Source organism: Geotrypetes seraphini, chromosome 1 (assembly GCF_902459505.1).
Source record: "Geotrypetes seraphini chromosome 1, aGeoSer1.1, whole genome shotgun sequence".
Classification (NCBI taxonomy): Eukaryota; Metazoa; Chordata; class Amphibia; order Gymnophiona; family Dermophiidae; genus Geotrypetes; species Geotrypetes seraphini.
This window is the reverse complement of record NC_047084.1, coordinates 237,730,191-237,746,226: the sequence shown is the minus strand read 5'-3', so window position 1 is coordinate 237,746,226 and position 16,036 is coordinate 237,730,191. Positions and strand designations below refer to the sequence as shown.

At 43.9% G+C, this 16,036-nt stretch overlaps 1 protein-coding gene across 6 annotated transcripts in view; it reads right to left on the bottom strand.

The window, feature by feature from the left end:
• Positions 1–16,036, bottom strand: part of ANAPC4 (anaphase promoting complex subunit 4) — a 98,476-nt gene that overhangs the window by 40,721 nt on the left and 41,719 nt on the right. For all 6 annotated transcript variants that reach the window (XM_033948191.1, XM_033948199.1, XM_033948182.1 and 3 more), the window contains 5 exons: positions 10,495–10,571; positions 7,419–7,519; positions 7,274–7,325; positions 3,075–3,130; positions 2,107–2,153 (listed from right to left, as the gene is read on the bottom strand). In XM_033948191.1, the coding sequence (XP_033804082.1) occupies positions 2,107–2,153; positions 3,075–3,130; positions 7,274–7,325; positions 7,419–7,519; positions 10,495–10,571 (333 nt within the window). The remainder of the gene's footprint in view (positions 1–2,106; positions 2,154–3,074; positions 3,131–7,273; positions 7,326–7,418; positions 7,520–10,494; positions 10,572–16,036) is intronic.

Below are 16,036 nucleotides of genomic sequence, written 5' to 3'. Positions count from 1 at the left end.
AAGGACAGAGAGGCATCAAAGCCAAAATCTTAGCTTAATACCACAGTGAACAAGGTGTCAGAAGAAATAGGTTCACCAGTACCCTCACTCCACACCTACTTCTCCAATCCATGAGCACCCTATACTCACATCCCCTACTCTCATCCTGTCTCCAGATCCAGCAGCACCCCTTACTCTCACCCCCTCCAGGTCCAGCAGCACCCCATACTCATATGCCCCCAGTCTAGCAGCACCCTTCACTCACCCCTCCCCCATGTCCAGCAGCACCCCTGTCTACTCATCTCCCAGCTAATGTCCAGCAACAGACCTTACTCTCTCCCCAGGTCCAGAAGCACTCCTTCTTAATCTCTCCACCCCCCCACTCCAGCAACACTGCATCTTGGGAACCTCTGCCCCAGATGACTTGTGCCTTTTGTCATCCATGAGTGATCTCTCGCCCCGCTGGCATCACACTTATGCTTTCGGTGTAGAAGAAAAGCTGCTGCCATCTATTCTGTATGCTGATTTGGTGCAGGACCTTGAGCATCTGAACATGCTCAAGGCCTGCTAGCTCCCGCCTTCTCTGAGAACTTCGAAGGGGCAGGAGCCGGCAGGCCTTGAGCATACGCAGATGTTCATAGCCCCATGCCTGATGAGTACACAGCATTGGCAGTAGCAGCAGCTTTTCTTCAAAACTGAATGGGTAAGCACGATGCTTGCAGGGAAGGAGGGTGCACATGGAGGACAATGGCACAGATCATCGTGGGTTTGGATGGATAGTGGTGCCGGTGTTCATCAGGGGAGGGGTGGGGGGGCAGAGGGGGGCACGTGGATGTATGACTACAGTTATGGTGGTCATTCTGGGTTAAAGGGAGGACAGCAGCCTCAGTGATCGGGTGGTGGCTTGAATATAAACTGAGACCCCCATTTTGGGGCCTTTTTTTGGCCCCCAAATCTCAGTTTATATTCGAGTATACTGTATATGGTACTCCTCACTGAACACCTGCTGGAAGACGTATGCCCCTTGACCTTGGGAGGTCTCAAGCAGATGTATTTGGGGGGGGGAAATCCATAAAAGGGAAGCCAATATGTAAAATGCAAACTCAAGAGTTGATGGAGTCTGGCAATAGCGAGATGTCTGTCAGAATGAGAACAGGCTCCTCCTCAATGGAAAATGCAAGGGAGAGAGAGAAATCCAAATGGAGCGGTAGGCGTTAGAAGCAAGGCTCGACAAACCCTGCAGTCGCTGTGCTATGCTTCAAGTCACTTGAGCCTGCCCTATACTTCTCCTCTGACGCAACTTTCTGTTTCCAGTTGCGTTAGAGGAGAAGTATTAAGCAGCCGTGAGAGACTTGTTCAAAGGCTCGGGCAGCGCCTCAGAGTAAAGAAAAATGAAACGCCAGCAAAGGTGAGGGGAAGGGAGGGAGATGCCTGGACAGCGGCGATCCGCACAATTGGTGACCATGCGCTTTCCTTCACTTGACTGTGGAGACAAGGCTATTCACTGTTCCACAGGGAGGTGAATGGCCTTGTCCCTATACCCACGGCGATCACTTATTTTTTCTTCCCGTTTTGGTGGGTTACCCGGGGCTACCTGTGGGTAACAGCCACCGTGTCATTCTCTAATTTGAAATAAATAAAACAATCAGATTTTTTCCAAAAATGGAAGACTACAGAACTAGAGGACATGAAATGAAGCTGCAAGGAGGAAAACTGGAACGTAACTTCAGAAAATACTTTTTTCACCTTTGGGGATAGTAAATGCTATTGTGATGGAACACAATAAGGCACAGGATGAACACAGGAGAACTCTTATGTGGTAAGAACTATTTCCACTCAAAAGCAAAAGATAAATGACTCACACAAATAAAAAGCATGGGGCAGGGAAGGAAATGGCACAGAGAAAACACAAAAGAAGGGTAACCTGCACAGAGTAGCCACTTTTCTGGGCAGACTGGATGGACCAGTACTGCTCTTTATCTGCCATTACTTACTATCATCAGCTCTAACTTTTACACAGGACAAGGTTTAAAAAAAACAAACCTATTTTAAATAACTAGAGAACTTAGATTTCAAAATTTCCCAATGGTAAATAATTTTGTAATCTGGTATCAATTCAGTCCTCACCTTGTTCAATTCTGGAAGGACATGATCCTCAGACATCCTTAGCATAGCTGTGAAAAAAACACTTTTACAATCATGACCAGAAAATCAATATACATTACTACATTCCTGGATTTCATTTTTCACATTATGGAAGATAGAGTTTAGGAGCATATAAGATGAATATAACTAAATATTACAGTCTATGCTTGAGATAATATGTAGGACTTTTTAATCCCAATTTATAAGCAGCAGCTAGCAAGGTGAAAGGTGGTGGTGGGAAGAGTATGGTAGCTGACTCAGGTCAGTTAGAGGGTGACTGGCTGGAAATAGCTGGCTGGCTGGCTCACTGGTAAACTAGGTTAGCTGTTGAGTGACTTACTAGCTGAGGGAGTACGGCTGAGCAGGAATTGATACTAAAGAGGAGGGCGGCTTCAGAGAAAGAGAGGCGGGAAGAGGCTGGTAGAAACAAAGGGGATTGAGAGAAAGGCAGACTAGTGGGGACTCAGGCCACATGAAGCAATGGCACATTTCCTATTGCCAGTCTCATACGGTTGGACATTTCCAAAATGACATTTTTATCATATGGCCCGCACCTTGAGAGATTAGGTAAACCTGGCTCAGGCCACATGAAACAATGGTTCATTAAAGGTCTGATTTACTAAGGTTGCTTTCTCATTCTGTGTTTATGGGAAACCAATCTTAGTAAATTGTGTGATGCAGCAGACTTCAGGAGATGGAACCTAATGTGGCAAAGGACCTCTCATGGCTTGACGAGAGTGGCAGGAAGGCTGAAAGAATTCTCAGCCACTGGTTCCTGAGTTTTTGGGCTGGCTCCGATATCCAGAGAAAATTTATCAAGGCTGGCACTCCAAAGTACAGTACTCTAAGAATATGTTTGTTTGATGTTCAGAGTTAACCTAATTAGAATGATGTCTGATAAAAGAAAGTAAAACAAACATAAAACATTGAGACAATAAATATTCACTTACCGACATATAACCATCTGAAAAAAGCTTTGAAATTTTTCATACTACTGTCTATAACTCTGAAAGAATAAAGGGAGTTTCAGGCATTAGTTTAAAAATCCATCTATAAAGAATGTATACAATATGAAAACACAATTTAACTACAATAATTCAAAAACTTTTATTTTTAAACTACTCTAGTCTTCTATCGATTGCCTATCCCTTTTGGCATTCAAATTTTCACATTAAAATAGCACTAAGAATTATTCAGTATCTATTTCTAATATATATATAGAAGGGCTGTCCTGCTATTCTGTTCTACTTCATGGGTTTATATACCACCTCTAACCTCAAAAGAGGTTACATTAATGAAGAATATGGTCTCAAACTAAATTCATCTTAACCACCATAATGCCCGCTTGTAGATAAATTTCATTAAGAAAGCCAGTTAATAGCTGACTCACAAATCAGGAGACTATTATTTAAATCTCCCGTTTCTCATGTTGTATCACAAAGGCAGTTCTCTCAGGTCCTTGGGGCAAGGAAGAACTCTACTGTCCCTACAGTGGGGCAGAATGGTACAAGTTTGGGAGGAGACTGCTCTTCCTGCCCAGAACTGGTTACGAACTGATCCCACCAATAGGCACAGAAAATGAATTTTTTATCCTATCAAATAATTGGCTTTATTAGAATGATACCAGAATAGTCCAGACCCTCAGATCATACTCCCAGCTGGCAGACAAAGATAAAACTAAATTTTGCAGGAAAGGGTGCTCTTTTCAGTTAGTTAGTCTACTTTTCTACCTCAGTTCTGAGTTCTCAACTTGAAAATTGCTTGGCTTTTATATCATTTTACTCTAGTAATCCACAAACAGAAACGTCCACATTTAATACATGCAAAAACTTCCATATTTAATTAAAGATGAGCCAAATCAGACAAAAGATAAAACAGAAAAAAATCTGAGAAAGATGTGAAATAATTTTTCTTTAGAGGTTTATAGGGAATAAGAAATAAAAAAAATATTTATATGCCTGCTAAATATAGAAGTTAAAAGATTTCTTATATAAAAATTTAGTTTAACTCCCCATGATGTGGACTTGAAGGATGATTTGTATTTTTGTCTTGTTAATTATATTCTTTGTTTCTGGAAAAGCGTCACGAGTGGAGTGCCGCAGGGTTCGGTGCTTGGACCCGTACTCTTCAACATATTTATAAACGACCTGGAAATTGGTATGACGATATAAAGTTATTCAGAGTAGTGAAGACGCAGGAGGATTGCGAAGACCTGCAATGTGACATAAACACGCTCGAGAAATGGGCCGCAACATGGTAAATGAGGTTTAACGTGGATAAGTGTAAGGTGATGCATGTCGGTACATGACTACAGGATGTCCGGTGCGGTACTTGGAGAGACCCCCCCAGGAAAGAGACTTGGAGTACTGGTCGACAAGTCGATGAAGCTGTCTGCGCAATGCGAATAGAATGCTAGGAATGATTAAGAAGGGGATCATGAACAGATCAGAGAAGGTTATCATGCCACTGTACTGGGCCATGGTATGCCCTCAACTGGAATACTGCGTCCAGCACTGGTCGTCATACATAAAGGACACGGTACTACTCAAAAGGATCCAGAGGAGAGTGACTAAAATGGTTAAGGGGCTGGAGGAGTTGCCTTACAGTGAGAGATTAGAGAAACTGGGCCTCTTCTCCCTCAAACAGAGGAGACTGAAAGGGGACATAATCGAAACATTCAAGATAATGAAGAGAATAGACTTAGTAGATAAAGACAGGTTGTTCACCCTCTCCAAGGTAGAGAAAACGAGAAGGGACTCTCTAAAGTTAAAAGGGGTTAGATTCCGTACAAACGTAAGGAAGTTCTTCTTCATCCAGAGAGTGGTGAAAAACTGGAACGCTCTTCCTGAGGCTGTTATAGGCGAAAACACCCTACGGGGATTCAAGACAAAGTTAGACAAGTTCCTGCTGAACCGGAATGTACGCAGGTAGGGCTAGTTTCAGTTAAGGCACTGGTCTTTGACCTAGGGGCCGCCGCGTGAGCGGACTGCTGGCCACGATGGACCACTGGTTTGACCCAGCAGCAGCAATTCTTATGTCCTAAATATTACTTTGTTAACAAATGAAGAAATTTCAATAAAATGGCAGAAAAAAAAGTTGGTAATTGAACATAATGAACAATCTATTTTATGAAAGTAACATAATTGCAGCTAACAGTGTTAAAATTGTGTACTATTTGATATGTCTGTTTTTATCTGTAATCTGTTTAGGCATAAGCAGAATAAAAAAATTTTAAATAAATAAATAGAAATCATGAGTATGGGAATAAAAACAAACAAAAAAAAATTAAAAAATTTTCACCTTCTGCTGTAGGTCAAACACGCCTGAAGGAGAGGATTACCCTCAGTGGGCTAGATTCAGTAAATGGAGCTCAAAAATCAGCACACAATGATTCTATAATTGGCACTCAAAGATGAATGTGCATTAGAGCACTGTTTTTCAACCTTTTTACACCTATGGACCGGCAGAAATAAAAGAATTATTCTGTGGACCGGCATCGGTCCATGGACCGGCAGTTGAAGAACACTGGGCTAAGTCGTGGGCCAGACCCCGCCCATCTCTACCCAATGTCCACCCTAGACCCCGCCCCCATAATAGTACTAATTGCACCTTGCGCGTCCCGTGCCTCATCTGGAAGCCTTCCTTCTGACATTGCAACGTCAGAGAGAAGGCTTCCAGTTCAGGCGCAGGATGCTCGTAGGAGCCACTGCCCGTGGCTTTGTGCACTGAATCAGTGAGGAAGAGGGAGCTGGCTCGAAGATAACGCCACATCGATCGCACCGTGGACCGGCGGTTGAAGAACACTGTTTTGGGCCTGATGCACGTGCTGGCCCTGTGGACCGGCAGGAAATTTCTGTGGACCGGCACTGGTCCATGGACCGGTGGTTGAAGAACACTGCATTAGAGAATAGCACTGAGTGCCAATTTTTGGAACCAGGAGTTGCGCCTGCTGAAACCAGCTCTAATTCCCAGCACCCAATTTGGACGCTCATCCTCAGTATTCTATAACACTGAAAACAAATTTTAGGAAAGCTCCTGACCCACCCATGCACCTCCCATGGCCACGCCCTGTTTAGGGTTGTGCACTATGGCAGTGGTCCCCAACCCTGTCCTTGAGGACCACTAGCCAGTCAGGTTTTTGGGATAGCCTTAATGAATATGCAAGGGGCAGATCTGCATTCCTATCTTCTTCATTACATGCAAATCTCTTTCATGCATATTCATTAGGGCTATCCTGAAAACCTGACTGGCTGTTGGTCCTCCAGGACAGCGTTGGGGACCACTGCACTATGAGCACACATCATTATAGAATAGCATGTAGCAAGATGTGTGCACAAATTCAAATTGGTACCAATTAGCACCCAATTAGAAACACTAATTGGCTCGTTAGCCAATTTAGTTGGGCACACATCTTATATAGAGTCCAGGGGACTGTGTGTAATGTGTTGTTTTATTGTCAGTACAGCAGACCCTCAATATTCACGGGGGTTAGGGGTAGAGCTGGCCTGTGAATAGGGAAAATTGCAAATCATTTTTTGGGCCAACTCTGACCCACCCCCACCTCCCTTACCTGGTGGTCTAGCGGTGACGCGGGTCAGGAGCGATCGTCCTATGCTCCTGGCCCGTGCAAAGCCATGCTGTGCACCCGTGCTGTGAATTCCTGTGGTCTCACGAGACTACAAGGGGCGTTTCTGTTGTAGTCTTGTGAGACCATGGGGACTCACAGCACGGGTTCATAGCACTGCTCTGCACGGGGCAGGAGCATAGGAAGATCACTCCTGCTCTGCGTCGCTGCTAGATCACCAGGTAAGGTCTGGGGGCTGTCTGGGGCAGCGTTTCTGAATGAAAAATCAAGGCGCAAAAAATTGCGAATAACCGAATTCATGACTGGGGAAACCGCGCATCGGGAAGGGGAGCTATACTTAATTTTGAAAACCACCTTGAATAATATTCTTTGCTAATCAGATTATAAATGTTTATAAATAAATATCCAGGAGATTCTTGCTGTCTGAAAATTAGTTCTGTCACTTTCTTCTAATTAGAATCATCATCTCTGTGTCTGGACAGAATGTGCAACTGATTAGGATAACTTTAATTTGTGGTATATATCTATAGAGCAATATGTGTCTGTCATTACATTGGTACTTACTGTAGAAGTTCATTTGCTTTCAGTATGAAAGAACCAACAGCAGTAATTGCTTCTACATAAAGAAAAAAAAGGTACATTTTACTTTTATATTTTCTCTTTCTATGGCTTAATAAGATAAATTGGAAGCCGATTTTTTTTTTTTTACCTTCAATGCCCTTTGCATCAAGTCCAAGGGGTTCATATTTTTGTTTCCATAATGCCATCCCTTTCAGTTCAATTAAATGGTACAATAATGCCTCAGATCCACTATAAATGAAGAAATGATGAATGTAATAGTCATTACAATACAAATTCATTTGCAGATTGTCAGATTAAGGGGCTCTTTTAAAATAGGGTATTAAGCCTTTAATGCACGATTAATGTATGGAAACAGACTTTTTTGCTCAAGGGTTTTCCGCTAGTTTGCCTTTTTCTGCAAGTTAAACCATGCATTTACAGGATATTTCCAGAAATGTTCTGGCAGGGGGTGTGGCACGGGCAGAGAGCGGGCATGAACACATTAGCCAGCTTGCAAATTACATTTACTGTGTGCTAACTGACCAACACAGTTAACAGGGGAGCACTAAATAGGAGGCACTAAGAGGGAAATTCTGTAAATGATGTCTAAAAAGATAGGTGCCTAAAATATAAGTACCTATCTCTTGTCAATCATACTTAGGCGCCTATTACAGAATCACACCTAACTTTAAACCTAGGCATCTGTAATGTATGCCAGGATTTCAAAGGCCTACATTATAGGCACCTAAGTCCTTCTTTGCCCCCTAAACATGCCTACTTTGGAGTTAGGCACCTATCTTTTGTAGAATCATGACTATTACCCAATTTTTTAAATTTTTTAAAAATTCATAATTGAAGTCAATTTACTAATTAACTCCCCCTTTTATAAAGTGGAATTAGAAGTTGCTGCTGCAGTAATTGGAAAATTGGTCCTTGACCTGGCAGCTGGGCTTCAACGCTAAGAAATGTAAGGTCATGCACCTCGGCGGCAGAAATCCATACAGAACATACACCTTGCAGGGTGAAACCTTGGCTAGGTCATCAACAGAACGAGATTTAGGAGTGATCATTAGTGCAGACATGAAAACTGCCAATCAAGTGGAAAAGGCGTCATCTAAGGCAAGACAGATGTTGGGTTGTATCCGTAGAAGTTTTGTCAGCCGGAAGTCTGAAGTCATAATGCCATTGTACAGAGCCATGGTGAGACCTCATCTAGAATATTGTGTGCAATTCTGGAGGCCATATTACCGTAAAGATGTGCTGAGAGTCGAGTCGGTTCAATGGATGGCCACCAGGATGGTCTCGGGACTCAAGGATCTCTCGTACCAAGAGAGGCTGAACGAATTGCAGTTATACTCCCTCGAGGAGAGTAGGGAGAGGGGAGACATGATTGAGACGTTTAAATATATCACTGGACATATAGAAGTGGATGAGGATATTTTCTGTCTTAAAGGACCCACGACCACTAGAGGGTATCTGCTCAAAATCAGAGGAGGTAAATTTCATGGTGACACCAGGAAGTATTTCTTCTCCGAAAGAGTGGTTGACCATTGGAACGGGCTTCCGTTGCAGGTGATAAAGGCCAACAGTGTGCCGGATTTTAAGAGTAAATAGGATGCCCATGTGGGATCCCTAAGAGGGTCGAGTTAAGGAATAGGGTCGTTAGGAAGGGGGTTCTCTAGGAAAATAAGCCTAGGTGGGTGGGTCTGTTAGATGGGCAGACTTGATGGGCTATGGCCCTTTTCTGCCGTCATTTTCTATGTTTCTATGTAATCGCTCCAACATCCTTAGGGAATTAATGGACGTCAGAGTGTTTGCTGTGTGGCTTTGTAAAAGAAGCCCAAAGTTAGGTGCTTATTTATTTAGGTGTCTATATTTAGGTGCATCTTATAGAATTTTCCCCCAAGTGCTCCCATATTATCATCACATAAATCCAAGCAATAATGCCAACATTAACACATTGCTTTAATATGAAACACTAGGGAATGCCCCTTCTAGTTGCCACATTAGATTTGGACATTATGCATAGTAAAATCCAGTCTTACAGCATGTTAAGCCCAGATCTTAGTACACTTTAGTAAAAAGGAACCCAATACAATTACTGAAATACAACATAAATCATTAGATTTAATAAAAACAGTCTGTTATTTTATACCCACACCACAATAAATCAGAATCCAAATATAAAAATTGCATTCTTAATTGATGAAAACATCACAAAACTGCAAATAACATTTATGGTGGCATTATCTGAACCTTGAAAACTTAAGTTGTTCTGGTTTTAAAACAGCACATTCTAAGAAGTCCCATGTTAGTTACACCTAAAGCCCCTCCCATAGGGGACTTCAGCAACCTGGGCCAATCAGAGCATTAGGCCCCTCCCCGGTGCATCCCAAGATGCACTGGAGAGGGGAAGGCCCACCATTTGAAGAGGCAGCCCTGCTGGCCAGAGGGAGTAGGCATCCCTCTGGCCAACCTTCGTAAAAAAGGCAAGGGGAGCACAGGGGATCATTGGAGGCACAACAGCGGCTGTGGGAGGGAGTGGGCATCTCTCCTGCTGCTGTGGGGGGGGTTGCTTGACTTCGGCGGTGGGAGGAAGTAGGCATCCCTCTTGTCGATCTTCAATTTTTTTTTTGTTTTGTGCATTTATTCTGCGCATGTGCCGATCGCTATCACCAGCGATGGGCACATGCAAATTTAGCGACCCTCTGTGAACTTCATTTGCATGTGCATCTTTTTTCAAGAATGACTCGCGTTTATGAAATAGTTACAGTAGAGAATGTAACAGTGGCCTGACAGATTTTACCATAAACATTTGAAATTCTTCCCCTGGGTCTGTAGTACCTGAAGATTGAAGGGTGGCCAATGTTACACTGATTTTTGAAAAAGGGTTCCAGGGAAGATCAGGGAAATTACAGAATGGTAAGCCTGACTTCAGTGCTGGGCAAAATAGTGGAAACAATTTGAAAAAATAAAATTGTGAAACACATAGACAGACACAAGAGTTGTGAGGAAAAGATGTCAACCAAATAGCAGTGGGCAAACCAAAGCAAACTATTTTGTCAGCAGCAGAAGACCTGATTCAAGCACTGAACTTGGGACTTCCTGCATGGCAGGGCATACTTTCCACCTCAGCCACCAGGCTGGTCCAGTTGCAAATCTGTTTCTCACATTTGGATCCCCCTCCCTACAGCCAAAGAACTTAAGCAGACAGAAGAGCATACCTCTGTAAGTGACTTATGACTAACTTCTGTATACTTGAGTAAGATGATTCAATAGACTGACCAAGCTTCTTTAAGCCCTAAATGAAAATAAAAGGACGATTAGCTTCTTACTTTGATAATCTTCATTCTGGTAACAGGGCATACGAGACTTGACAAGTGGGTTAACTTCCCCTAACTGTGAGCTGTGAAGGCATCATCTACAACAGTGTCCTGCAAACTTTTTTACTCGGCGGCACAATAATATCCGGGCTGTGGATGGAGGGCACCCAGAAATTTGTGGACGTTGATGTCTGCGCATATGCGAAGGCCCTCCAGATGGGGCCCTGAGCTACCAGTGGAGGGTGCTGGAGCAGGCACAGAGAAGAAGAGAGGCACCGGCAAGGAGAAGAAGCGCCATCAGTGAAGGAGGCTTGAAATTTCCCTGGCACCACTGCTGCAATGACCAAATGAATGATCTCCATGCAGAACTTTAAGTGCTGCATTGAAAGACTTCAGATCCAGGATTGGGCTCCAGTCTGAGTCCTTCTTGGCCACTATGAAGTATATAGAGTATCTGCCCAAATCCGATTCTTCAAGCAATATGGGCTCTATGACTTTTATGTCTAACAGCCTTGTCGCTGTTGCTCAGCCTTTGATCGGGGTCTCTGGTTGACTGGCTATAGAGTCCACAAATAGATCCGGAAGTGGGTGATAACATTCAAGCTTGTATTCTTCTTGAATGCTGTCCAACACCCAAAGGTACGAGATCTGTGCCCAGGCTGACCCATAAGCCAATCTCCTGTCTATCTGTGTGAGGAGTAGTGGCTCGTGGCCAGTAGGGGGTGATGTTTATGGGACGGTAATGGAATGGATATCAGAACATGATAGTGCAGTATTAAGTGCCTGTTTTTCGTATGATTTTGGGTAACTCTAGTTAGATACAAGCATATGCGTCAGGTAAGGCCACGCCCAAATAGAAGCGTACGAAAAACACGTGAATAAAAATCTGAATATAAATGTAGCCAAGGCCAGAAAAACACACTACAGATTAATATAAGGGAAAGCATAATAATATTCTTTTTATGTACTTTGCTATTAGGCTAGATCATGAAGGAAATCACATGGACTCCATTTTGGGTTCTTTGTTTTGCTATATCTGCTGTGTCTTTGGACACCATTTTGTGTCAGTGACTAGTTTCTGTCTTCTTTGTTCTCTCTGCTTTTCTTTGTTTAGTTTTCCCGCTGCTAAGCCAGGTAGTGTTAATTGATACCAGATGTGCTTTAGGCTGGCTAGGAAGAAAACGTGTCCTAAACTAAGATATAAAATGCATTAAATATGAATGTCCGAGATATGAATGAAAATTATGAATGAATGAATGAAGGGCCCGAAAGTATGTGATTGTGTGGTTGTGTATTGAACAAAAGAATGGGTTTTGAAAAAACATATTATATATATTTGCAACCTAAAGAAATTCAAAGGGCACAACATCTGGAAATTAGCAGTCTCTAGCATAGAGAGGGAGAAACCAGCCCCTCCTCCTCCTTTTCTAGGAAGGCTTCTGTGTAAAGACAATGAAATTTGAAACTGTCAGTTCATGGAGAGGGCTGAGAACATTTCAGCACCTATTCAAATTTCTCTTAATACACTTTTTTTGGAAAGGATAAAAAGAATATTGATTGAAAATGTTATAAAATGTAAATATATATTCAGAAATGAATGTAAGCAAACAAATGTAATTTTCTGAAACTTTTTTCTTTGTCTAACTTTTAAGACCACCCATGTTATTTTATTGGCTGTCAAACTGATGATGTCATACTGAGCCAAAAGTATATAATCAGAGTGTCTTGAGATCTTAAGCTGAGCTCGTTATCAGAAGGCCAGCATTTTGGCAACTATAACGACCTCCCATTAATGCAACTGGCCTGGGATGTCCATGATAGCACAATAACAACAATAAAATTGAATAGAGCCTTGCACTGGTGTCACATTTCATATTATTTTTGTTATTTACACTGAGCTTAATGAGTGCACTTCCAAAGTCCCTTGCTCACTGTGGCGGTATGGCTATAGATCTGGCATCATTTGGATTTCTTGGAGGGTGCTGTGGTGCGAGAATCATAGAACTGAGGTTGCTTAGAGCTTCCATACTGATGCCACGATCCCTGATATGATCTCTGGGCAGAGGCTCTTCCTGAGTACTGACAAAATCGCTGAAAGCCTTGAAAATTAGCTCAACGACCCCCTAGAGGCTCATGGCCTGCTATCTGGCAAATCTTTAGGGCAACGATCTGCCACACTGGCCATAAGATCACCCAAATCCATTATGAAACAGCATTTATTCCTTAAAAGGAAGACTGCTCGGTGCTGCTTTAGAAGCCAAATTTCCTGCCCCTTGTCTGATCCAGAGCATTTTGGAGTGGTGATATCATAAGTAGAAACTTTTGCTCAGGATTCTTATTATATCATATAGGGCAGTGGTCTCAAACTCGCGGCCCGGGGGCCACATGCGGCCCGCCAGGTACTATTTTGAGGCCCTCGGTATGTTTATCATAATCACAAAAGTAAAATCAAACAGTTTCTTGATCATATGTCTCTTTAGCTATAAATTACAATATTATTATTAAGACTTAGCCAAAAGGAAAGATTTATAAACTATAAATAATTTTGCCTCATGCAAAATTGCCATTTCGTTAATAAGACATTAACTATTTTTTTCTGAGGCCCTCCAAGTATCTACAAATCCAAAATGCGGCCCTGCAAAGGGTTTGAGTTTGAGACCACTGAGATAGGGCATCCGCTACATAGTCAACCCCTGCCATTATCAGCTGGGGTTAAACATTGTCATCCATCATGGGAGTCCAACGTAATCTGGTATGGCACACACATGCCACGAACGAGGCCGCTGCTGCTGCCTTAATCCCCAAAGTCAGGGCCTCAAATTGCCTTCTAACCTGCGATCCAGCATATAATTTAAAATTACTCCTCCTTCATTAGATAGGGAAATATGCTTGGTAACTTATGTTACCAATGAACCCACTTTAGGCTTAACAAACAGCTAATCTAATCTAAACCTTAGGTTTGTATACCGCATCATTTCTACAGCTGCTGAAACTGAAAAGCTATAGGGTACAGTTTTGAAATAATCCTAGCGACCTGTAAGGAGCTCTCCAGGATCTCCCAAAGCTCCTTGACTAGCACAGTAATGTCAGGATGCGGGGAGAAAAATGTGGTGCTTTTTGCCTGCTTCAGCTCACGCTGCAGCAGGAATCTGGAGAACGCCCCTGCCTCAAACAAGCCAGTGTTCTCCCTAGGGCCTTTTAGCGGGGCGCTCTGCCCGACTAATTTAGATGAGCGCCTGGCTGTCATCTCGATAGCAATCCTGCCGGCCGCTGCTGCTCAACATTTTTTTTTTTAAAAACCCTCTCACTAGCTTGGAGATTTCCCAGGCTGACTCGGCACAGCCTGAATCACCGCCGAAAGTGTCTGACTCCTGCCTGACTTTTTAAAAAACGCCAGCAAGCGACTTGAACCCATGCTCTGGGGCTCTAACGTGTGCATACCGGCTTACCTTTTCTTCCCTCCGAAACCGGAAGTTACGTCCTAGGGGGGGGGAGAGAAGGGAAGGGAAGTCGGCATGCACAAGTTAGAACCCCGGAGCATGAGTTCGCTACAGGCTAAGGCAGGAGACAGGTCAGCGATGGAGGGAAGCTTACAATTTGCTGCTTTTACTTGCTTTGGGCCTTCTTCGCTGCCGGGTCCTGCCTACTTTCTGTTTCCGCAAAGGCAGGACCCGGCAACAAGGAAGGCTTGAAGCAAGAGCAGCAAGTTGTAAGCTTCCCTCCATCGCTGACCTGTCTCCTGCCTTAGCCTGTAGCGAACTCATGGTCCGGGGCTCTAACTTGTGCATGCCGACTTCCCTTCCCTTCTCTCCCCCCCCCCAGGACGTAACTTCCGGTTTCGGAGGGAAGAGAAGGTAAGCCGGTATGCACACGTTAGTGCCCCAGAGCATGGGTTCAAGTCGCTTGCTGGCGTTTTTTAAAAAGTCAGGCAGGAATCAGACACTTTCGGCGGTGATTCAGGCTGTGCCGAGTCAGCCTGGGAAATCTCCAAGCTAGTGAGAGGGAAGATAGGTCAGCGAAGGAGGGAAGCTTACAACTTGCCTTAGTCTGTAGCGACTCTGCCGACGGATGTGAGATGGAAGGGATGGGAATAGAAATGCTGCCGCTGCACCCAATTGGGGAGGGGGAAGAGAAGTGCTGCTGCAGCACTCAATTGGGGAGGGAGAAGTGCTGCTGCACCCAATTGGGGAGGGGGAGGGGGAAGAGAAGTGCTGCTGCTGCACCCAATTGGGGAGAGGGAGGGGGAAGAGAAGTGCTGCTGCTGCTGCACCCAATTGGGGAGGGGGAGGGGGAAGATAAGTGCTGCTGCTGAAACCAATTGGGGAGGGGGAAGAGAAGTTCTGCTGCTGCACCCAATTGGGGAGGGGGAAGGGAAGATAAGTGCTGCTGCTGCACTCAATTGGGGAGAGAGGAGAAGGAAGACCAGGGAAGGGAGAGAAGAGGAAAGAGATGCCAAGACCATGGGAGGGAGGGAAAGAAAAAGAGCTACCAGACTATGGAGGGGGGGAGGGATGTCAGGGCATATGGGGGGGAGGGGAGGAGACAGTTGCCAGACCAGGTGAAAGGAAGGAGAGAAAGGAAGGAGAAGAGATGCTAGATAATGGAGTGGGAGGGGGAGATGGAAGGAGAGGAGAGAGATGCCAGGGCATGGAGGGATGGAAGGGAAATTAAGGAGACATAAAATGCCAGACCAGAGGGAAAGGAGAGGAGGTGCCAGAGAAGGAGGGAGAGGGATGCCAGGGCATGGGGGAAGAGAAGGGAAGGGGGAAGAGAAGGGAAGGAGATAGAGATGCTAGACCATGGGTTAGAGTGGGAAGGAAGAAAGGAAGGAAAGGAGAAGAGAGAGATGCCAGAGCATAGGGGAGGGGGTAGAGACAAAAAAATGGAGAGGGGGTGAAGCTGAAATGAATCATGTACAAAGGAGAGAAAGGGCACAGGATATACAGTTTATTGAAGGGACATAGAAAGAGGGAAGATGCCATATGGAACAGAGAGAGGACAGACACTGGATGGAAAGGGTAGAGAGGGTGGACAGTAGATGGAAGGGGTAGAGAGAGGGCAGAGGCTGGGTGGAAAGGGGCAAAGAGAGAGGACAGATGTTGCATGGAAGGGAGTGAGGACAAATGCTGAATAGAAAGAAGAGAACGAAGAGAAGATGATTAAAGTAGAAACGACAAAAGATAGAAAAATATTTTTTTTGTTGCTTTACGTAGAATCAAGTAGTATTGTAACTGTATTGATTAAAGTTTATAAATAGGAAATGGAAATAAGGCAATTTGGGGGGGACTAAACCCCTTTCCCCAGGTCAGGACAGGATACCATAACAGCAGTATACTGTACTGTCTTGAAGAAAGATTTGGCCTCGGAAAGCTAATTGAAAAATGGATTAGTCCAATAAAATGGTATTTTCTTATTTCTCATTATTTGTTTTATCTCTATTTGT